At 40.0% G+C, this 23,289-nt stretch overlaps 1 protein-coding gene and 1 long non-coding RNA gene across 3 annotated transcripts; one reads left to right on the forward strand and one right to left on the reverse strand.

Annotated features, from left to right (window-relative positions):
* LRRC8B (leucine rich repeat containing 8 family member B) lies at positions 809 to 19,342 on the reverse strand. Of its 2 annotated transcripts, none has more exons than XM_021404451.1 (5): positions 19,209 to 19,342; positions 6,868 to 6,922; positions 6,057 to 6,152; positions 3,235 to 5,393; positions 809 to 2,220 (listed from the first exon to the last, which is right to left on the reverse strand). In XM_021404451.1, the coding sequence occupies exons 4-5, from the start codon at positions 5,365 to 5,367 to the stop codon at positions 1,948 to 1,950; spliced, it is 2,406 nt and encodes an 801-aa protein (XP_021260126.1). In that variant the 5' UTR covers positions 5,368 to 5,393; positions 6,057 to 6,152; positions 6,868 to 6,922; positions 19,209 to 19,342; the 3' UTR covers positions 809 to 1,947. The 2 variants fall into 2 exon arrangements, with proteins under 2 accessions (XP_021260126.1, XP_021260127.1); XM_021404452.1 differs by lacking the exon at positions 19,209 to 19,342 and adding an exon at positions 18,598 to 18,855.
* Positions 19,424 to 21,061, forward strand: LOC110402408. Its single transcript, XR_002441070.1, has 2 exons — positions 19,424 to 19,741; positions 20,056 to 21,061. It is a non-coding gene; the product is annotated as an uncharacterized LOC110402408 (long non-coding RNA).

The raw sequence follows: 23,289 nt of genomic DNA on the forward strand, positions 1-23,289 counted from the left end.
GCATTCTCCAGTGTTAAGTTACAAAGTCCTGACATGGATCCATTGCAATTATTAACAAAACTCCAGCCACAGGGAGTGCATATCAGCGTACTCTGACTGGCACAACTGGCTCTGTTTGTGAACCACATCAATTCCTATGAACTATTATGCAACTCAAAATGAGATGTAAATAGAGTTTGAGAAAGCTGCATGTGGATGCTACGAAAGACTACTCCAGCCGTATTGATCTGCACACAAATACAACTAATCAGCTTACACTAAACGTTTCTAGAACTACATAAAATGTAAGTTACAATGTGTTGGCTCCCTGAGAAGAAAAGTGTTCTAACTACAGAAGTCTTTGGAATACCATCAGTACAGTGAATAAAGACGTACCTCTTGCACTGCTACTGTAGGGACATCTCCTACTTTCACGTTGATCAGATTTGCTTTTGATATTTTTAAAATAACCTTACTCTCCATGTAAGTGACACTGAAATGGGAAGAAGAGATACTAGAAGCACTCTAGTACTACAACTGGCTTATCCGTGATTATTTGTATTTACAAACTAGAATGCATAGCTAGCACACTTAATGAAAATGAAATTAAGAACACAGTTTACCTCATCAATTTTACCATAACTGAGATTCTGCTTTTGAAAACTTCAATATACTACAAGAAGTTTTCAAGTCTGCGGTTTTGGAAAGCATGCTCCTCCCTCCCTTCCCCCCTCACCAGAGGAAGAACTGAAGAACATTTTAAGTTAACATGATAAATGTCTGCAGAGTTAAGTCTTCAAATACAATAAAACAGCGCACAGTAGAAGAATGAATAAAGTCAGGAACCATTTTATTTCCATCCAGTGTTGGAAGCATTAAGGATGGCATATGAACTCATTTCATCACTGTAATTTATGAAATTATTCCATGCCTAGAAGATACAAAGCTCATAACTCTTATTTTTTCTTCTCAAGTACTTATGAACTATGTGATTATTTGGTTTGTGCTAACTGTGTCTTTCAGTCCCTAATGCAAACCTCTTTCATTCTCTCCCCAGCCACCAAAATATCATAACTGGGCACAGAGAAGTGGCATTGAGGCAGTCAGTAAATGAGAGACTACTGAAAAATATTGAATAGCAACATACATTACACTAACATTTGGGATGCTCACAACATACAGCAGACAACTTTATAATCTTGTGCTGTTTGCCAACTTTAGCTATGATCGGTATGTAAAATTTGACTAGTACACATGCACAACACTTATTCCAGATTGTTCTGATTCTTTCCAATTTCTAGGCAATATTTTATTTTGTACTTACTATCTTTAAGACAAAATACTGAAACTGGTTTCAGGTATTATTGTCCAACTGGCTTTAATAGCAGGATTTAAATGGCATCTTCCACAACTATAGAACTAACACTCAGTACTCGTCAAAAACCTTCAAAAATTAAGGTAGTGTGAAAAAGATTTTCAGTATATCCCATGCAATTGAATTGCTCAAAAAGTTCAGATTTTTTATTTAACATTCTAAATTAGTGAAGAGTTCACATTTAGAAACTAATTTCAGACAGTTCTTAGGCCTCATATGGCAGGAGTTGAAACTGTTTAAAATTATCACTACCAACAGAAAAAAATTCCTTATAGGAAAGAAAGTATATACAAACTCATGATAGCCAGGCAATCAACTCTTCCATTCCAATACATAAGCATTTAACCACATTATTTCAACCAGTAGAACCCAACCAGCAATTCATATTTCAGATTTTCTAAACAAATGATTACCTGTCAAAGGCTATATTTTTTGTTTGAGTTTAAATATGTTTTTCTTTCAATACAATCAACTCTGTTCAATGCATTTAAGACTAATCTGTAAACTGCTACTCTCTCCATCTATACAACTCTTTAGAGAGTATTAAGCAAGAAGGCTTACAGGATGCACTGATGCAGAGCTTCAGTTCAAGCTTAGCACTTATCTGAGCTGGTCTGCAAGCGATCTCTTACACGAGGTGGGAGTGTTTTTAACAACCTTTCTTCCACAATTAGACTACTACGTTTTAGGAACTGACATTCTTCCAGTTCAGCAGGAAGTGATTCAAGATAGTTTCCAATGAGCTCTAAGTGAACAAGATTCAGTAGCTGGCCCACACAAGGGGACAAATTCATCAGACTGTTATTTCCCAGAAGAAGAAACTGCAGCTTTTTGCACTGAAACAGTCTATCAGGCAGCATTTCAATCTAGAAAGAGGAAAGAAAAATAACGTACATTAAAATTTATTAACACCCACAGAGTTGCACATTCTCACATTTCCCCATTTTATTTTAGGGTAAGAAAGCTCTTAGTTTATGGAAGGATACAGAAAGGGATAACTAAATGTTTTATTGTTATGTGAGAAAGTGCCTGAGAACACTTCAGTGTTTTCATATAGCTGCTTTGTTATGAAGATGTTTAGCTACTGGCAGAAGTCAAAGCAGAAGCACGGCAGGGAGAGCATATACATGCACGCACACTCACAAGTGTGTACAGATGCATGCAGGTGGCAGGGGAGGATAAACAGGCTACCATCTCCTAAGGATCATTTAATGAAGATGAAGCAGATTCTGTGGAGAGACATTAGCAGCTCCAGTGTTGCGAAACCCGTGGAAGCGGTTATCCACACAGCACAGTGGTAATTAGTCCCAATCCATGTTATTGACATTAACATCTAAAACCAATCTCACCAGTGAAAACAGTTCTAAACTTGAAGAGAGGTCTTAAGTCAAACCTGGACCCTACAATAATGAGCCAGTCAGCTTAGCACTGCTGATGAGTTTACCAGGCATAGTTATTTCCCTCCTCCCAACCAGACAGCCATGTTGCTCACAAACCAGGTGCTGATTTGCCAAGCTTTCACTTTGACACATCAACGTAAAAAGGTAACACTGCTAATTTCCATTAAAATGGTACACAGGAGAGTCAACTGTAAGGAGCAGAAGGTACATTTCAGCATCCACCCAGCCTGTACTACCCTGGCTTATGGATCAGAGCCCTTAAACCACTACAAGACCAAGGTGGTACTTACTCAGTATTAAACAAGCTTTGATGACACCAAGGTTCTAGTGATTAAACAAGTACCACCTTCTTTCAGCTTTACCGAGTTTATTTTAACCATGAGCACCAAAAAAGCACTTTGAACCAGAAACTGCTACAGAAGGAATGTGAAGTCAATATATTTTTTAAATTATTAAGTAGTAATTCAAAGTTCTACTTACATGGTTTTTAGTCAGAGCCAAGTACTGTAGATTGGTCAGATAACCGATTTCTTCAGGGATGGAGGTTAGCTTATTATAGCTAAGATCCAAATATTGTAACTTTTTGCAAAGAAACAGCTGCAATGGAACATTTTTAATATTATTGTAATTTAGATACAATTGTTCCAGGTTTGATAATGCACCAATTTGCACTGGGACATACGAAATGCTGTTGTGCCACAATTTTAAGCAAGACAAGTTCTTAAGATGTTGAAAACTAATGATTTCTTCCACTGTTCTGAGATTATTTTCTCTTAAGTCAATTTCATGCAAGTTGTTTAGGGTAAAAATGGAATGGGGAATGCGCTCTAGATCACAGCAGATTAATTCCAAGGTTCTCAAGTGCACAAGCTTCTTCAAATTATTCAGCACTATGAGTTTATTCCCCTCATTGTTGATAGATAAGTGTTGCAAAGAAGGCAGATCTGTAACCACTTGAGGTATGCGAGAAAGGTTGTTTTTTAAGTGAATTGATCTCAGATTTTTCAGCCCCTGAAAGCTTTCGTTGTAAATGGAGTTGTGATGGTCTAGCATGAAATATCCTGTTAAGCACAATTCTTTTAGGTTTTTCAGATGAAAGACCCAAAATGGGATTCTTCCCATCTCACTAGATTTCAGACGCAATGTTTTCAGATTTTCTTCTAAAAAGCTCATTGCTGGATAATCCATAGTTACTGATGAATGATAAACGTTGAGTTCTTTGAGACTGACTAGCTGGGTCACAGCTGAAGGAAGTTTTGCTTCAGGAATAAGTTCCAAGCTTAGGACTTCTATTTCTGTCAATTCGAAGACACTGTCTGGAAGACCACTTAACATGAAAAGGTGAAGTTCAACCTTGTCCTGCGAATTTCTTACTAGCTTATTTTTCAGTTTTTCCACTGACCATTCATTGTTCAGATTTATCTGTTTCAGTTTGTTTTCACTCAAATCAGACAAGAATATTGAGAATCGCTGGGAATAAAGAGGATCATACTGATCTGCCAAGTGGAGAATAAATGCGAAGTCATTCTTTACATCAGGTATATCACTGTAGTTACTTTTCTCTCTCAACTTCTCAAAAGAATATTGCTTAAGTGAGCTTCTTAACATCCACCACAAACTATATGTACAAGTTAAGCCATAGAAGATCACCAAAACAACATAAAATGAAGCCAAAACTTTAAAAATTTCTGCTAGTGAATAAACACACTGGTACCTTTTATAGCCTGTAAAGGCTTGTACATTAACTATGCAATCAAGTTCAAGTTTAATAAAGGATAAATAATAGGGAACATAAATTATTATTACTACAAACACAATGACTTTGACTATGATCTGTTTCATGTACACTCTATATATGACATCCTTCTCTTCAACATGCACTCTGAATTTCTTCACTTTTTCAAATATAGCTTTAGCTTGTTCTCCTTCTTTTTTGTCAAGAACACTTGAGGAATTTTCTCTTCCAGTTGTTTCCAGGCCAGGTTGTGTATATGGCAGAGACTGTCTGCTGGCACCTACATCTACTGAACTCCCAGGTGATGAAATCACTGCTTTTGATTTGGCTATCGGCAACTTCCTCACAGACTGCTCAGCAACTGTTTCTGAGAGGGCACGTGTTGTCCATGGAGAATCAAAACACTTCTGAAGAATAGCTACAAAGTGCTCAAGCCTGGAACTTGTACTAGGATAGTAAAGCCAGAAATTACTGCAAGCTGCAAAAATAAAGGTATGCAGAAGCACTAGGTATGGAAAAAATTTGGCAAACCAATGAAGCTGTCTCTCATAACATACTGCATCAATATAGGAATACTGCTGCCGATGGAGATCATTCTGTATTTTAAGTGGGATGATTATCTGTGCTGTAGAACTAGCAGACATGTTAAGGTTGGTTTTAATTAAATCCCAAGGCACGGCACAATGATTGTCAAATTCTAGCTTGCAAGGAAGACAACACAGCACTCTGGTTTGAGTAAGCTGGAGAGCCCCAGCAAGCACAGCAACTAGCAGCATTATCATGGTGAGGTAATACCAGAAGACATCCCACCATGGTTTTAGTATGTGGTAGGATGACTGGGCATCTGCTAAGTATTTGAGTTCTGTTAGCGTGATCATGACTTTCACCTGTGAGAGAACAGCAGCTGGTAGAGGAAAAAAGAAAAGACATCCTTAGAGAATTGTTAAATACCATTTATCTCACCATTAAACTCTTGAAACTTATGACTGTTTTCATGATTTGTGCATGTAACACAACATTTGTTTAGCACCCACAGTAATAGCAAAAGGATCTAAGAACTCCTGGCACTTAACCCTCGCCATGATCTCATTTTTATTTTCCAGGGAGAGTTACTTGAAATGCAAAAAACTTAAAGAATGAAACTACCAAAAGAAATCAGGGCAAGTGTTTTGATCAAACATTTGGGTAAAATAAATAAGCAGGTAGGAGTTGAAGTAGTACCTGAGATACTACTAGCAATCCTTCTGTTTAAGTTATTTCTTTCATAAAAATTAAAAAAGGCAACGTAACTACTCTTGTAATTTAGGATTTTATACTGGATTAAATCACTCCATCCAATTAGTAAAAAATAAGGAATAAATAACCCTCAAAACAGCAGTTTTGCTTTACATGTCTTATATAAAACTCCCAGACTTCTCCCATCAGAACAGTTAAGTATACTGATGAAAGTGTAGCTTTCTAACACAAATTGTCCGTTATTGTCATATATCCATGTATAAGTGTGTACGTTATATACATAAAACAGGCACATTTAACCCCTAGCAGCATAGGCCTGATTCATACTTACTTTATTAAAAAGAATAAAATACACAGCACCTCTCAGTCAGGAGGTCTACACCTTTTAAAATTCCTTGGACATGCCATCTTCACATTTGTCTTCATTCTGGTTGGAAAAGCATTGAGTATACTTTATTTAGGTGAAGTCATTAAAATACAGAGCAAACATTTCAGCTTTCATCACAACTTCTGCCTTACTGCACACATCAGGATCTGTTAAGCTCTGCATTGCTACAGAACTGTAGAGTGTGCTATGGAATTGAGCACACTCAGACAAGATAATCTAGAATGTAAAGTCAAAGTCTTGCCCCATCACACCAAAAATGAGAAAAGCCTACAGCTAGCGCTATTTCACTGGGAAGTCATTTTTTGACCAAATAACTACAAGAAAATTTTAAAAAGCCATGCAAGACTTCAGAAATAGAATTCAGTCATTTTTGATATGCCAAGGTTTGGCAGAAAGGTAAGTTTCTCAGAACCAGAGCCCTTTACTTTCTGAAACAAACTAATCAAACAAACAATTGTCCACTGCCAATCACAATACCACAGACACTACCAGTTTTGAGGCAAACTTACTAAAAATTTGTTAAGCAGTACAGATAACAAGGAATGGTAATGTACTGTATTTTTCTTAATGTATTCTTATGCAATTTTCAATTCCAGTAAACAGAGCTGACTAGCAGCTATAATAATACAAACAGCAGGTCTAAGGCAAAACCACATTCTTATCCTACATTCACATTCAAAGGGAGACGAATGGCCAAAACCAAATTAATCCTTCTTGTTTTGACAAGGCTACTTAAGAAAATGCAGAAACTTACCAGGCCCACTCAAGGGAAAGCAGCTGAAGAAGGACAGGATGGTAATAATATGCCCCTGGAGAGAAATAAGGTATCATCAGATTATGAAACATTTGGATCCCAGTAACTGAGTATTACAACAACAGTTCAGAACTGTCTATAGCACTGTTTTAGACAGCTAACTTTCAATAAGCAAAAGCTCTAGCTATAACAATTTCAAATACCATCTCTGTCAAATAGTCACCATCTGAGAGCTACTTCTCCTGAAGCAGAGATGAAGTAACACTCCTTGTCACTGCTGTGTAAGTGTTAAAAGCCATTTCAGCTAAAATGTTTTTGTATTTACACAGTTACTAATCCTAATGCTGAGATCCTCTAACCACAGCTGGAAAGAAATTTCTTCATTCACTGCAGCTCAACTTGCAAAAACACACCTGTAAATTAGTTTTTTTTTTTTTTAAATACACATAACAAAGAAAACGTCTGGAAAAGCCAAGATCACAGAATTAGGTGAGACTTTAAAGCAGTGTGAAAAGTCAAATTACCATGAGAATGGGAGTACTCAATTTCCTGGAGAACATACGCACCTTATCAGGGGGCTGAGCAGATAACATTTTAAGAAACTGCTTTTACAATTAAGCACTTATTGGTGAAAGTTACAAGTAATACACTTTAAGGCACACGTGTTATTTTCATACAAAGAAAACTCTCTTGATAACAAGCCCATTTTAGGGAATAAGTACGACTCTTGTTTAATATTAGTTACAGAATTCAGGGTATGATAAAACAGTTAAGTTATACTACTGTCTTTAACACTGGTTAATGTTTTTGGTTTGTTATTCTTTTCAAGTTACATTAAGAAAAATACAGAATTTAACTTATTAAATATGTACTTGAGTATAAGCATAACCCCGGATTTCTTCAGTAAATGCCATAATGTTCTGAAGTAGTTTGTGTGTAAGCAGACCAAGAACTCAATTTGAGACTGACCCTTGTAATTTTTTAAGGTCTGTTTCTGTAAAGTGCTTTGTCACCTCCCTGCCTCCAAGTTCAACTTGCTAGTCCCTATGGCATATCCTAGAAAGAAGGCTGTGTTCTCACTGTAGTTTTGAAACATTTCCTAGCACAAAGTGAGCATCTCCATATTAAGTGTTTAGATACTTGAACTCTGGTCTTCTTAATGACTGCTTTTTAGAACTTCCTGATGAAGCACATGTACAATTACAGGTATACAAAAGCTTTCCTATAGAAGAAATACAGTCTATATACAAGCGTAACACAAATGTGAATTATTAATGATAATTTTGCTCAAGACAGTTTTCTTTCTGATCCCATCTGTATACCAAGAGTGACTAAACAAATGGAATAACGCTGAAGTGTAATGGGTTTGATGATTCTCATCTCCAGCAGCTTTCAACCCATATCAAAGCTATAAAAGCTTTTCAAAGTGGCCAAATTCAATTGGCACTCTTTCTCAGAAGATGAGACATAGAAAAATAGCCCCAGGCTAAGTGATGACTTCAGGAGTTACCCCAGACTAGAACCATGCCTGAGGCCATAAAAACAAAGCAATCACATTCACTAATATCTAGGCAATTTTTATTTACTTCATAGTTACAAATTCAATAAAGAGAAACAAATCTAGAATAGAAATATGAGGCTACCATTTTGAAAAATGTCTATTACCACCAGAAACCTCTCCTCCTAAAAAGGTTTCTTAATGTATTACTCTGTCATTGGGTTACTGCTTACATGATTTTAGACACAATCAGTTAGGGACAACTTTTCTCCTCCCCAAACAAAAATGGGCTACAAAAGCTATTATCTTACAGGAGGCTTTATCTATAAACAATTTACAAAACCAGTGTAGCATTAAGTATTTGACTGTTGTTTCTGACACTGAGTTAATAGATTTATACAACTAAAGTATACTTCAACAGGTATCCCGGTGACCCTAGAATAAATAAATCCTCATGAATATTCTCAAAGGAAAACCATACCCATCCATACCCATCACCTAGAACATGTTATTTGGTTAAAACGTCCCCTTCTGTTGGTATGCCACCATTTCCTTCTTCAAGTGTCCCTAACCAACAAAAAGCCCAGGTACTGGGAAAGTTCCGGAGCAGCTCTGACTTCACGAAGAATGAGACTGCTACACATAATCTTTAGAGAATCTGACATCTGCAGCTTCTTTCAGTTTCAGCCTCCTATTGACAAGTGATCTCAACTCAAGCATTATATTTGATATATGGCCTTCTAGAACATGTACTTTGACCACCTGTGTGCACATGAAAACTTAGTTTTCGGATCTGTTAAATGGGGATTGTAGCTTTGCAAATGTATTCCTCTGAACACAAAACAACATGCAAACAAGATTAGAGAAAGCTTCTTTCCAGTTCTTTCTGAAGAGATCACAATGATTAAACTTGTACAAGTGATTATCCTTTTGTATTCAAAATAAGCCTGAAGACATTCCCAAACTCCTCAAAAACCATCCTAGAAGCACAGGGTGTTCAAGTCTACTGGTTCACTATAACAATGGAGTTATGTTTTCCACATCAACTTTTCAAACTGTTAAAAACCTAAAGATCTTTCAGTCCAAGATCTTAACCACAACCAAAGGCAATCCCAACCATCTGTGTATGGATTAACCAGTTCCTAAACACTCCCGTGATCAGGACAGTACTGCTGAACATTACATGTGGAACATCTTATGCTGCTTGGGAAGCAATCCTTTCTCCCTAGAGAAGGGTGCTTACATAAGGCTATTTGGCCCATTCATTTCTCAAAGAAAATGCAACCATGTTTTTAGTAAATTAAAATTTAGTAAATTACGCTAAGCTTCCATTTTTATTTCATGGGTTACCCTCCTCCTCTGCTACTGCTTCAGTTAACTGCACAGCGCATGAGCTGATATAAAAGCTTTGCAGAATTCAGCAACTACTATCCAGCACTACCGCTACCATTCTTGTAGCAAGCTGGGAAACTAGATTAGCATGCAACTTGGCAAGGATACTGTGAATAGTTCTCCCAACTATCCAGAAGACTGAACATTCCTAGGTTCAACATAGAAGGCCTTTGAGCACCTGGAAAAAATATCCTGTAGACAGCTTCACCTAAACTCAGAATCATTCTTGATTTTTACTACTTCCTTCCTCTGGTACAGTTAACACAAGCAAGATACTTTATCTTGCAGTCTAATCTAAATGGGAAGTAAGCTTCATTCTAATTTGATTTGCTTTACAAGCAGAAGACTTATTATTGAAATGTAAGTAGGACTAGTTACATCACATTGTGCATTTCCAAGCAACACTGCAGCACTCTAGGAAAGACCACTATCTTCCTCAAGCCATATGTTGTTAACTTCTCCTTAAATGCCACCAATATGCAAAGATAAAATCAGCTTTCCTTAAACAAGGCCAGTAAAGAATTAGTCTGTGGTAGTAAATTATGTTACTGGTCAAAAACCTGCCAGGGGGCTGGTTCATCTTCAAGCATTCTGGTTACACACGTAGTTCAAATTACAGACCTGTAGGCCACATGACAATGAGCCACATCTCTGAACACTGCCAAAGAGCTTCAAGTTAATTGAGTTTAATTCTCAGGGATGCATGGTAGGAGGAAACCAAGTTAAATATTCTGAGGGTTAAACTTGATTATAAAAGTATTGCAAAGCTAAAGTATATGTACATTTAGAAAAAGTCAGTACTTTTAATTTCATAGTAGTCTAGGTTGGACAGCAATTTAAAACACAAACTCAGATTCAGATGTGCACACTCCACCTTTAATAGTAGCACTTTCCCAGCCATCAAGACAAGTTCAAGATGCTGTGGACTGCCTTCTAGCTAAAAGAGGTCACAACCTATGCTCCTAGGAAGGCATGAACTACTGAGGAACATCTAGGCATACAACCTAAAAATAAAAATGCAACTACCCAGCTTCAGTCCAAGCTCAACACCAAATAGTCGATGAGAAGCAGCCTACACAAAAATCACTGCAAAACAAAACTAAGAAAAAACCGGCAAGTAAGTAAAGAGCTAGGTTTCTGGATAGTATGTTAAAGCTGAATGGACAAGCCACCCGATAGTAAGAAAACTAAAGTGAAATGAGAAAGAAGTACACCAGCTTTGCCTGTTTGGCAAGTCATTGCATCAAAGTGACTGACCTTTTTGAAAGCAAACTTTCTGCACTCTGGGCAGGTATCGCTTCATAGTGATATTTTCCCACCAGTCATGGTGCTTCCCAAAGTCCCTACCAAACCAAGCAGAATCTCAAGTGAACCAACTCTAATATAGTTTTCTAGTCGTGAGCAACAGTTTGTACAGCTTTAGTGGATCAGCACTACTTACAAACTCAGATATGTATATTTAAAAAAATACATTAATTTTATATCAGGCAAGGATACAAACATGACAGAGGAAGGGTTTCCACTACACAGATAAATATTATAGTATTGGGGCCTCCTTTTTCCTTAAGGACACATTAACGTAAATTTTCAGCCAAATGGTATGCAGTCACTTTGCTAGACTGGATTTATTTTCTGCTTGTGTTCACAGCATTTTAATTCTTTTAAACTTCAAATATATTAATTTGCATCTTTTATTAAGCTTACTAGCATCTGAAATATTGATTGCCATAAACATGAAAGAAACAGAGCTTTGTTGTGTTGGCTGTACAAAGAACTCAAAAGATAAACTCACATTTTGTTTCTCCCTAACATTTAAGTAACAATTTTACCAACTTACTTAATGTTTTTCTCAGGGAAAAATCTAGCACTGTTCTCCATTAAGTGTTTTTTTTTTTTTTTTTTAATTCCATTAATTTCCATTTCTTCAAGCACTTGTAATGCTTCATGTGCTCTCCATTAAAAAGGAATTTAAAGTAATGTGCCAAAACTTCACATAGATATTACAATCTTAAAACAATCAGGCACTTAAAGCTCTACCATCAAGAGTCTGCTTGGTGATTCCTAAAGAAACACAGCAAAACCCTTTCAAGCATGAAAAATAACTGGAAAGATTTCCATAAGGCTTTTTTTTTTTTTAAAGGGAATATAAGAAGCTGTAGCTCTGCAGACTGGCAGACCATTGCACACCAGGGAGCTCTGGATCCACTCAAGCTCATTAGCAGGCCCAGACCTGGTATGCTGTACACCCAGAGCACCCTTCAGCCAGCACTGTGCCAATCTTTTGGCCACAGGATAATCTTAGCTCATGGTAACAGAGTCCACAGGCAGCTCCCACTTGGTACTGGCAATTACACCACCTGCACGTCCTTGTCTTTATCAAGAGCAGCAGCAAAAAGTTCTCCTGTGAACATCCTTCCTGCCTGACCATAGAAATTCTGCACAGTTATTTTCTTGGAAGAAAATTCTATAACAGTTGGAATGACTGAAATTAGGTAATATCATTTGGTGCTACATAACGTGGAGTTTCCAGCCTCCAGTGGGATGTGAGGTTATCTATACTGTTCTTTCTAGTGCTAGCTCTGATAAAAAGGCATTATAAATGATATTTCACAGAGTCCAAGCAAATAAACTAAGGGAATCTGGCTTTCTAGTATAGAAGAAAGATGAGTGAGAATACCAGGGGTGGGAAATACATCTGCCTTCTCAGGACAGACACAATCCACCTGTGCTCAGCTAATGTTTACCCAAACCAGTGCAGGAGGAGATAACTCTCTCCAGAGATGACTGCAGGTGTGTCACACTGTCAAACATAGTTGCCTATACATGCCATGGAAGGTGTAAGGCAAGTAGCACTGACTACACTCTCAAATTATACCTAAAAAGAATAGCCCTCCTTCGCTGATTCCCCATGTCTCACAAGTTTTGAAATCAGTACAGCAATGTTGAAAACAGAAATTGTGCCAGAACTACAAATAGTTCTTAATTCTGGCTTCCAAAGAAATCTTTGGGCAAGTTTGAAGCGGTAAGTATAAAAAGTCTCCTTGGCTCTTAATTCTAAGCAAGATTATACCAAAAGCAATCCCAACATGCCTAGACTGAGATTGATATCTATGGCATGCTGTACATTTTATAACTTTCTCAGAAAGCACCTTACTCAGCACACTAAGTCTTTCATCTCAGTACCAACATGACTAGTACTGAGTCAGATATCTTCCAGCTACATTAAATTAGACTTCCAAGTTCACTTTTAGTGCCTTTTTATTCTCATAACCACATTCTTGGGTCTTCTTCATGCTGAGAAATATGAATACATAACCATAAAACAATGGTATCAGCACTATCCCTCCAGCATTCTAAAGGAAGTCAAGAGTATCTACTTAACTCTGCATACCAAGATAAGTGCTACAATAGAAAATTATTTTTTATCCTCATGGTTTCCAGAAGTCAGACAGATAGTCATGATGTCTATTCACTGTGCTGCTACATTCAGGGTGTCAGAAAGCAAAGTATGCTAAGAAAGTGCTAGAGAATATTCATTACTTAAATGCTACAAGGTTTCTCTACCGGGAGATTTTTAATTATTGTATAGGTTATCATCTTCAGTCTTCGTGAGCAGTAAAAGAGGAGCCAGCTGCAAAAAACAGTTAGGACCATTTAACTAAAGACCATCTTCCCTCAGGGAAAAGGCAGGGAATTGCACATAGATGCTCTTCCATTTTCAGTGTACTTCCCAATAAACTGATTCTTTGTAAAATCATAAATGGCCAGTGATCCTAGAAGTATCCAAGATGATTCCTGTAACCTCACTGGAAACAGTCTAGAATAAGGAAACATTATCACAGAATCATTTGAGTTGGAAGGGACCTTTAAAGATCATCTATAGTTCACCTCTCTTGCCATGAAGAGGGACACCTACAGTTTGATCAGGCTGCACAGAGACCAGTGCACAGTCCAGCCTGACCCTGAACGTCTACAAGGACAGGACATCCACCACTGTCTGGGCAACTAGTGTTTCACTGGTTCCAGAAGGGACAACAATGGAGTATGTGTACACACCTGCACCAGCTCTGAATTAGTCATCCAACTAGCAGGAGCAGCACCACTGTTCCAGCAGAACAAAGCACACTACAAATCCCACTCAAGAAGTCAGGTAAGTACAGGGTCAGTTTTGCAGTCCTCAAGGATGTCGCGCTGCTATAGTGAGGCAAAACTGTAATGTAACACCACAGGTACTGATGCATTAACTAAAGCATGTTCATATTCTGATTTGATACTTTCAGCTAAAGGGCCTATAAGGACTTAAGCAGCCCTGAGCTGAGATCAAGATGGAGGTGGACAACATCCTGTATATGGTAGGAAATCTTGCCAGTTTTGCTAAAAGCAGAGTATTGAAATTCATTGTATTTAGATATTCAGAATCTCCATTCTACATTATTTGCCTAGATCACAAGCTGCTTTCTCACACAGTAACCACACACAGCCCATTTAATAGGCATGTTTACCTCTGATTTGACCTGCATAGAGCTACTCAGCATTTTATTTCTCTATCTCAAGTTTTTCAACTGTAAAATCATAGTGCTATTTCTCACATTCTTTATGAAATATTTAAATGTGGCATACTACTAGATAATCTGGTGATTCTGGACGGTACACTAGGTTCTGTTAAGTTCTGACAGAGCTGGAATCACACATGCTATTATTACTCCCAGTAGGGTCAAACAGATATCTTTGTTATCATCCTTGCCTGATCTCAAAAATAGTTTTGTATTGATTCTAGTCATAATACAGTATAATTTTGATTCCCCTGAAATGGAAGCGGAATATGTTTTACTAACCCTCCAGCAGGAAGCATGCTGTGCACAGTAATCCCTACCTCCTATCATCTGTTTCTATTACTTTGTGTTACGTACTTATAAATTGGACAAAGCAACCAGCTATTTTTTTTCTTTTAATAAAAAGATTGAAGGACTCACTGCCACATTGCATGTACTATGCAGAAGTACAGTTTGAGAACACATCCACACACAATCGTGAGAGTTAAATGCAGCACTAACCTTACCTACCAGAAGCATCTTCTAGAACAATGCTGTTTCAGAACAAAGTACAAGTGATCAGGATTGAATGCTACAGTAAAACAGCAGTAATCCTGCTTTGATAACTGAACAAACACAAAGTTAGCTCAGTAATTAAATGTACTCTTTATACTTCCCATCCAACTCAACTATGTAGTCCTCCATGCTCCAAAACCTCTTTATGAGCAGACTGTCTAAAAAGACCTAGAAAGTGGCAAGTACTTTTCTTCCAGACAGCTTTACTACAAGAACAAAAACCACTTCTCAGTAGGAAGCAAAATGCAATAACATCAAGTCAAGATTTACCATCACTTCAGTCAATAAGTGCTCTGAAGTAAAAAAACTCCAGCCCACTGTCTATAAGAAACCGGGCAACAGCTGCAAGCAAAGCAGGCACTGCTCAACAACTCCAGTTCAGTAAAGCACTCAAAGTGAGACAGGATATGTCAATAAGCAAATAAGCAAAGTTTTGGTGCTTTCCTGACTTTGAGTCAGTGTCACTGCGAAGTTAGTATTTAAGTAATGTTAATGTTTAATAAAAGACATTTACTCAGAAAACAGTTTTTCTGCATTGCAAAGGCACTGACAAAGCAATAATCACTTTCACATTTCCATTTGTTATGGAAAATGATATGAGTGATAGATCATCACTATTGTTAATAATTTAAATATGGTGTGGAAACACACCATTTGTTAGTTTTTCAAGTGCCCCCCCTCTTTAAATATGCCAGACTGCACTACAACATTCACTGGAATGAATTAGGTTAAAGGAAAAATACGTTAGCATTAGAGTCCAAGTTTGTAGTTCTCAAATTCCAGCTCAGTAGATGTCTACTTTTGCATGGAGAATTTCATCTACCATAACACATCTGCATAAGTATCCAAAAACCTGAACTACTCACAGAATAACAGTATTTTCCCCAGAAAACTAAGGCAGTAAGGTCTGGGAAATCAAGGGTTACATTTCCTGGGTTTTTGAATAAGAGCTTTAAAATCGATGTCGCTCATTAAGCCTGAATGAACTACAGGGCCACAGCTTTGTGGCTGTTATGCCACAAAACTGAAGCTTAGCTTCCATATGAAACTAAAACCACAATTCAGGTAAGCATCTCCCAAACAAGTAAATAGTGTTTGTAACACAACAATCCAAAACAACGTCCTAAGCCTACTAACAGAACCAATAAAACCAGATTGCTTTATTACTGTATTCTTTATTGGTACCGCTAGATTCCTTACTGGCATTTTCTCCAGTTTCTCCCAGTGAGCTAAATCCTCAATTTATGTATGGAAAAACTGCATTCCAGTTTACAATAATAGAACATACAGAGCAGTTGAGTACTGCTCATAAGAGTGCACTCACATAACTGAATTCAGGGTGTGTGAACATGATATTTTGAAACCAAATGCCACTAGTAAGAGTTAAATGGAAGACACTCCATTATGAGTTCTTTCCACAATCCCCTTCCGACTGTTGAAAGGCCCCAGAACCCTCTCTGGTGTACACTGCAGGAGAGCATGCCCGTATTACACACCAGACACATTTGCAATAGCTTTGTTGAGAGCTGTGTTGTCTACCTTCTTTTCAGTGTACTACCCCACCAGAAATCCATCTTCTCATACTAGTAAGTTTTAACTAATGTAGAAAACCATCAATATGTATTCTGAAACTTTAGTTCAGTATTGAATTACAATCTGATTTCAACTAGTTAGAATCTGAATCCAGCTTATAGCATACTAACAACTTTTGGGAAAAAGAATAAAAAAATCCAAGTATAACTATAATAAAACGAAGTCTGCATAGCAAGACTGCTACTGGAACACATACACAATACAGTGCATACAAGTATGCCATTTAGTTATCAGTAACTTCAGATCACGTGACTCATAACAAGCTTTCTGACATTAATGAGACTGACCGCCCACATGGTGATGGCAGGGAGAACAAAATGAAGGCCACAGCCTCTCAGCTGCTTCTAGCAGCTACCACAGAGCACAGTTACAAGCTTGTGATATGTTGCTCTGCACTCACCCCACACAGAACACAAGCTTATACTAGACAGGCCATACCATAACTTGTCACCAGTTAAGAAGAATCAAGCGAATCATTTGTTAATTAGCAAATCAAGAGAAATGCATCTGTTCCTAAAGTAACATATAATCTATCCCACTTAAACATTAACACTACAGCAATTTTAAACATTCAGATATTAATTCCACTTTACACTCTCTGCCCTTCTACATTGCTGCTCTGGTTATACAGACAAATTATCTCTAACTTCTTAAAAAAGAACTGCAAGAGCAACTGGCAAAGTAACACTATTTGCAAGACGAGCTGAACAGCTGCTATGAGGATGCCTACAGGAACAACAAATAGAGCCCAACAGGTTGGTGCAGAGGATACAGATAACAGCGTGAAACAGACAATGGAGACCAGCATAAAGCACGCTGTATCCCCTTAGGCACATTAAATACCCATTTCTAATCCTAGCTGAGTAAAGCTTTATGGCTTTAGCAGTAGGTATTGTACGCTGTAGTAGTATTACTGGAGCCACAGCCTCCTTCACTACCTCTAAGGGAACATGAGGCTTCCTTCCTCCCTCTCCCCTCCATTCATGAAATCCACTACAAAAACACTTCTTTGGCAGTGATATACTGCTCTATGAGGTTCATTTCATAATGCTGAATTACTGATCGATGTCTCTTCAGCACTACTGCTCCCTGTCTAAAATCTACTCAACATGTTTTCACAACTTCAGAGAGCAGTCGTATTAGTAACTGGAGAGAGACAAAAGGCAATTTTCTTTTTCTTCTCGATGAGAATCCCATCTTCCTAAAAACGAGTAAGAATAGCGATATCAGACTAGCAACTCTTGTTTCTCAGGAGTGCGAGGGAACAAACATGCAAGTTTCTATGAATTACACAAATCCTACTGAAATTGAAACTAGGTTACTGTGTAAAATACTTTTACTGCGTAAAATATATGCTAAACTCAGGTTTTGTTCTCTAGTTACAACAAAACATTTTAGTACACAGGGGAAAACACTTCAGAGAAGGAGTACCCAATCCTGGCTGCTGGCTCAACGCCACAGCCTCCCTTCCCGCCCACCTGCCACATCCCTTGCACTGGTTAGCACTGCACCTACAGAGGGAAAGCACTGCATAGTGGGAAACTCCACCATCCTCCTACCAGCTCAGTGTCACAGGGTGAAAGAAGAACACACCACATACATAAACACCACACAGCAAATTTTATGAGCAATAACCTATAGGACTGCAATCCTTAAGCCTTTGGAGCATCTCCTTAAGAGTTTAAGGACTCACACCAATAACGCTGTGACCAAATACCCTCACTGCCGAGAAGGTACAGAAGGAAGAACACTGAGACACTAGGAAGTGGCCGGTACCTCTTCTTATCGCTCCAGCAAACTGGTGAGGAAAGCAAAGAGCCAACAGAACTCAGAGCATCAATGCTTGAAATCACAAATGACCACACAGCTCCCACCTTGTTCTACCATTACCTCAAAAGTACTTCAAATGCCCACACTAGGCATTAGTTCAAACACAGTTAGTTACCTGACCGGCATCACTGAGGACAACCTCTGTATAAAAGTTAAGCTTCAGGGAAAACAGCTTCAATGCTTTCCTTGCTCCTACTGAAACGGCCGACTGCAGTGCTCGCCACAAAGTCCTAATTGGAGCCAGAGAGCTGCCTCAGTTCCACCACAGAGCAGACCAGCATAAAGTCAGCCTTGCACCACCAAACCTACCCGGTCCGAGGATAAGCAAGTACCACGGTGTAAGAACACGGGAGCAGCGCGCTGCTGGGGATAGGGAACGGAAGCACCGGGTGTGGAAGAAGGAACCAAGCAGCCCGAAACAGGGCGCGGGGGGCCCCGCACGGGCAGGCCGCAGCTCCGAGCTGCCCGAGGGCAGGCAGCGGCCCCGCGGGTGCAGGTGACGCCGCACCTGGGCCGTGCCGGCACGAAGAAGGGGAAGGAAGCAGAGGGCAACCCGCGTTCGCGGTCACCCGAGGACACGTGCAGCCGCCGTTACGCAAAGCGGAGTAGCGCTCTTCTCCCGGCCCCACCCCGCGGCAGGCACGGACCGGCGCCCCGACCCCTAGGGCCGGTCCGCACCCATCCCGGCGGCCCGCGGGGCGGGCAGGTGAGCGCTGCTGCAGCGCGCGGCCGAGGAAGGGCGGCAGCCCCGCGGGCGGGCGGCGCCGGGCGTCTCGTGGGGCCCAACCCCGCAGGCGGGCGGTAGGCGAGCCGCGCGCTCGCCGAGGGAGCTGCACGACGCCCTAGGCGGCTCCGCTCCGTCCCGCTCTTCCCGGCCAGCGAAGACATCGCGCTACCGGAGACGGCCGCCCCCCGCTTACCTGTCCGCAGCGCCTCACCCCCCCTCCTCCTGCCTCCCGCCCGGCGCGGTGCGCAGCGCCGCGCGGCAGCGCGCCCCGTCCACGCAGCAGCCCGCAACGCGGCGCGAGGCACCGGCTCCAACCGGCACTTCTCGGCTCCGGCCCCGCCCCGCCGTCACGTTACCGCCAGCGCCGGCCAATGGGGCGCGTGCGGCGGAACCGCTGACTGGCCGCGGGGCGGGGAGGCGGCTCCGGCGGACAAAAGCGCCGCCGCGCCCGGCCCGCCCCTCGTCGCGCACCTGCGGCCCACCCGGCACGGCAGCCGCGGCACCTCGAGGCTCCGCCCAGGCTGCCCCCTTCCCCGCACCGCCTCGAGTTGCGCCCGCTGCCCTGTAGGGCTGGTCGGGGTTGGGATGGCCACACGGGGCAGAAGCGGCCGGGGGCGATGAGAGCCTCATTCCGAGGCCTGGCTAGGGCTGGGGAGACGGCTTAGCGGCGGCGGGATCCCCGCTGTTCACACCAACGGAGGGGGGTAAAAGCGGGAGGTGAAAGAGGTGAGAAAACAACCTTCGCCTGCCGCGATAATTAAACCAAAAAAATGAATAGCGTGCACAAAGCGAGCTTGAGTTCTCCCACTGCTGCATACGCTGCAGCGCTCCAGCGCTGTTGTTGTGGTCAGACACACCCAGTGAGCATCCTCCTATATGAAAGGGAGGACCAAAAGCCATCACACTGCATGGCAAGGCCCTTCTTTGGCTTTTTAGCTCCAGTGAAAAACAGATAACATTAAAAGAAAAGTCACTAGTACACACAACACCTTAAAAACCACCAGAAGTTCATTTGACTTTCCTGCTTCCTCTTTCTCCAGCTGTCAGCTGATTCCCTCTCTCAAGCAAGTCTGCGAAGGCTGCTTCTGCTGGGGTAAATGCATGAAGCCCAGAAGAAAAATTGGAGTTCTACCTTGATTTCTACAAATACCTGGGACAAATGTGTTGTTTCTACCTCCTCTTAGTCATGCACGCAAACAGCTGAATCTACTCAAGTAATTTTCCCACAGTATTTTCATTCTTAGCAACTCCACTGCAAATATCTAGTCAAAATTCGAGTTACAGTATAATTATATTCCTTACATTCTGCTATAAAATGTTTGCCACTTGTCTTGTCATAAGCTTCACATCAAAAGATCTATATCCAAAACAATCCTTTTCCTCATACCTGTACAAAACTCCCTTCATTTAAACAGCATTGGCACAAATCTTTGTGAAAATAATTTCCAAATCATATTGAGTACATGTGTAGATATTACTATTAGTTTCAGCTTTTAAAAGGACTATTAAAATATAATATACTCTTGTGCAAAAACATTTTGGAACTCAAACATTGCAGTTGAGCCTAAAGTGAAACTACTTACAAAGAAACTGAAGCTTGCACTTTAATCCAAACGTACGCTAATGCAAACATGTATGTCGTAAAAAATTGCATGCTTATTTTCCTGGTTTGCAGCCATATTGTTAGCATGGTGCAGAATGTACTCGCTTTGTATTTGGTTTAGGCTGATAACTTTTACTTATGGAGACAGACTTTGATTAATGGCAATTTAACCTCAGAGAAGACGCTACTGTCATCACAATGATGGTAACATAAGACATTTTCTGCCATTTCTCTGAAAATCATTCTTGCAGTTTGGTAAACATTAGCTAGGCCAGCAGTCCTGTTTGTCTCCTGACTTGCATCTTTCTTAGCCGACTGCATCATCATTATGAATCACCCGCTCTGCTAGCGTTTCCCTGATTAATGATTTAGTCTGTTTTACCATATTGGAACTATTTACCCTTTCTGTGAGCAAAATAAATATATCTTATTCTCTAATCTTATTCTTATTCTATAATCTTTATTTCTCCTTACTAAAAATGAAAAGTCTGTCTCAAGGATCTGCCACACTTTTTTTTTTTTTTTTTTTTGTCAGCAATAGGCTGACAAATAGGCTAGGAAGACAAATTCATATTTCATTAAATTATTAAACCAGGGACACTTTGTTGTGCTAAAAATAACAGGAAAAATATTAAGTCAGAACACTTCACCTAATGGTTATGAAGTTCTAATTGCTTGAGTAACACATTACAACCTAACTTTCTAGGTTTGGTTTTATTTATCCTGCTGCGGAATGGCTCCTGAGGACCCACAGAGGGAGCACTCAACCCATCCATCACACCCCAAAGGTCTCTGAGCAATGATACCTGAGCAATGGGAATACTCTGTTATCCGCCCACTCAAAACCAATGCTGTTTTCAGCTGTGCAGCTCCTGACTGTAAACCCAGTGGATCAAGTTCATCTTTGGGGGTTACCCTAATGCTCTTATATTAGGATATGTTCCTTCTGATATTTTTCAAGCAGCATTATCAGGAAAATGTCCTTCAAGCTCTAATGCTCTTTCCCATTGTCACAGACATTTATAAGATACAGAAAAAAACAACACCTTGGCATCTAAGGAAAGTAGAGTTTCATTTCACGTATCATGCCATCCCCTGATCTTTCTTAACTTGACGATGTTACAAAACCAGCTTTGAACTTCAAAAGTAACAGTTTCAAATGCTATGCTTGGCATGACTAATGGGTGTCTTGACTATGCAGTTCAGTCCCTGCACTCACACAATTCTGGGAAATCTGATGGAATAAGAAAGACAAAGCTACATAGCAGAGCATCATATACTTAGAAGGGTAACATTTGTCATTGAAATTTCACTTTAAAATATTTCTAATTGAACATTCTTTCACAAAGATGACATTATACTTGACTTTTACCCCTCCAGTACTGCTTGGAGTTGTGGGAGCAACAGCATCATGAATGACAACTGCTCTGGAAGCAGTTACCTGAAACAAAGCCAGACCTTTTTGAATAAAGCTTTCTATGACAACATGCCTTGTGATCACCAAGTGCATTTCTGACCATCTGTTTCTCAAGATCCCATCTTTTGATATGAAAGGCTACAGCTTCATGGTTAGCTGAAGCACAAACTATCAGATCATAACCCTTTAATCTCTAAAATGCCACACAAACATTTGCTCTCCAAAAGAGAATAAAAAACATTTAAGCTCCGAAGATCTATAGATAATTTCATTTCAGTCCCTGGAAAATCCTGATTATTATCATGCTTGCTCTTTCTGGCATTTGCTAAAGCTTCTTTGTCTTCTTCTGAGAATTTATAAATCACATATTTCATAGGCATGAGATTTCCAGATCATTGATCTGCTGGTGCAATACTGTGACTTGCAGTTTATAAGACTCTTATAGTGGGGGTGGGTATTTTAGAACAACACTTCCCTCTGCTGGATCCGTGGATAGTGGCAGCTGTCCCCGCACTGGAGAGACCTGCCTAAACCCCGTGCCACGAGACCAGGCAAGACTCTCTGCTCCCTCTAGACAGCTTTGGATAGTAAGAAACTAGCAAGGGCTTTCTTCATTTATCAAATTAATAGGATGACCACAAAAATTTGAGCCAGCATCAGCTGACCAGGAATATGTGTAACAGTAGCCTGTAAACATAAATTTTTTTTTGTTCTCTATGCAGCTAATGCACTTTTAAGTGACAAGTGGAGTCTCATGCCAGATAGAATTTATTGATTATTTAAGAATACCTCGTACTCAAACAAACAGGTGTTTCTTTATAGAGTGTGTACATGTACAGCACTACAGGAAAAGGTTAACTTTTCTTCACAGAGAAATACTGGCCACACCTTAAAACACTCTAATGGAAACTGAAAAAAAGTGGTACAGTGAATTTTAATTGAGTGCTATGCTTCTGTAGCAATTAGAAAGATCAACACGATGAAAAAGGCGTTACAAAAGAGGTGGAAGGACTAGCAGGATAGCAAGGTGCTACAAAGGAAGGGAGGTATATTGCTCACCCATATCAGATTCTGGGTTCACAGGAAAAAGCTTCTACTAAGAAAGGATGTCTAGAAAGAGATCCTTCCTCAGTGGCAGTCAGCCCTTAAATGAGGCCTAAGAGTTGTGAATTGCCTTCACCTGTGCTTCCAGGGCTGCGTGGGTCTTTCCTCCAGGTGCTCAATCAGTGGTTCAGGCCATGACTCAGTAGTTTC

The sequence above is a fragment of the Numida meleagris genome, chromosome 7, assembly GCF_002078875.1.
Source record: "Numida meleagris isolate 19003 breed g44 Domestic line chromosome 7, NumMel1.0, whole genome shotgun sequence".
In the NCBI taxonomy this organism is placed as follows: domain Eukaryota; kingdom Metazoa; phylum Chordata; class Aves; order Galliformes; family Numididae; genus Numida; species Numida meleagris.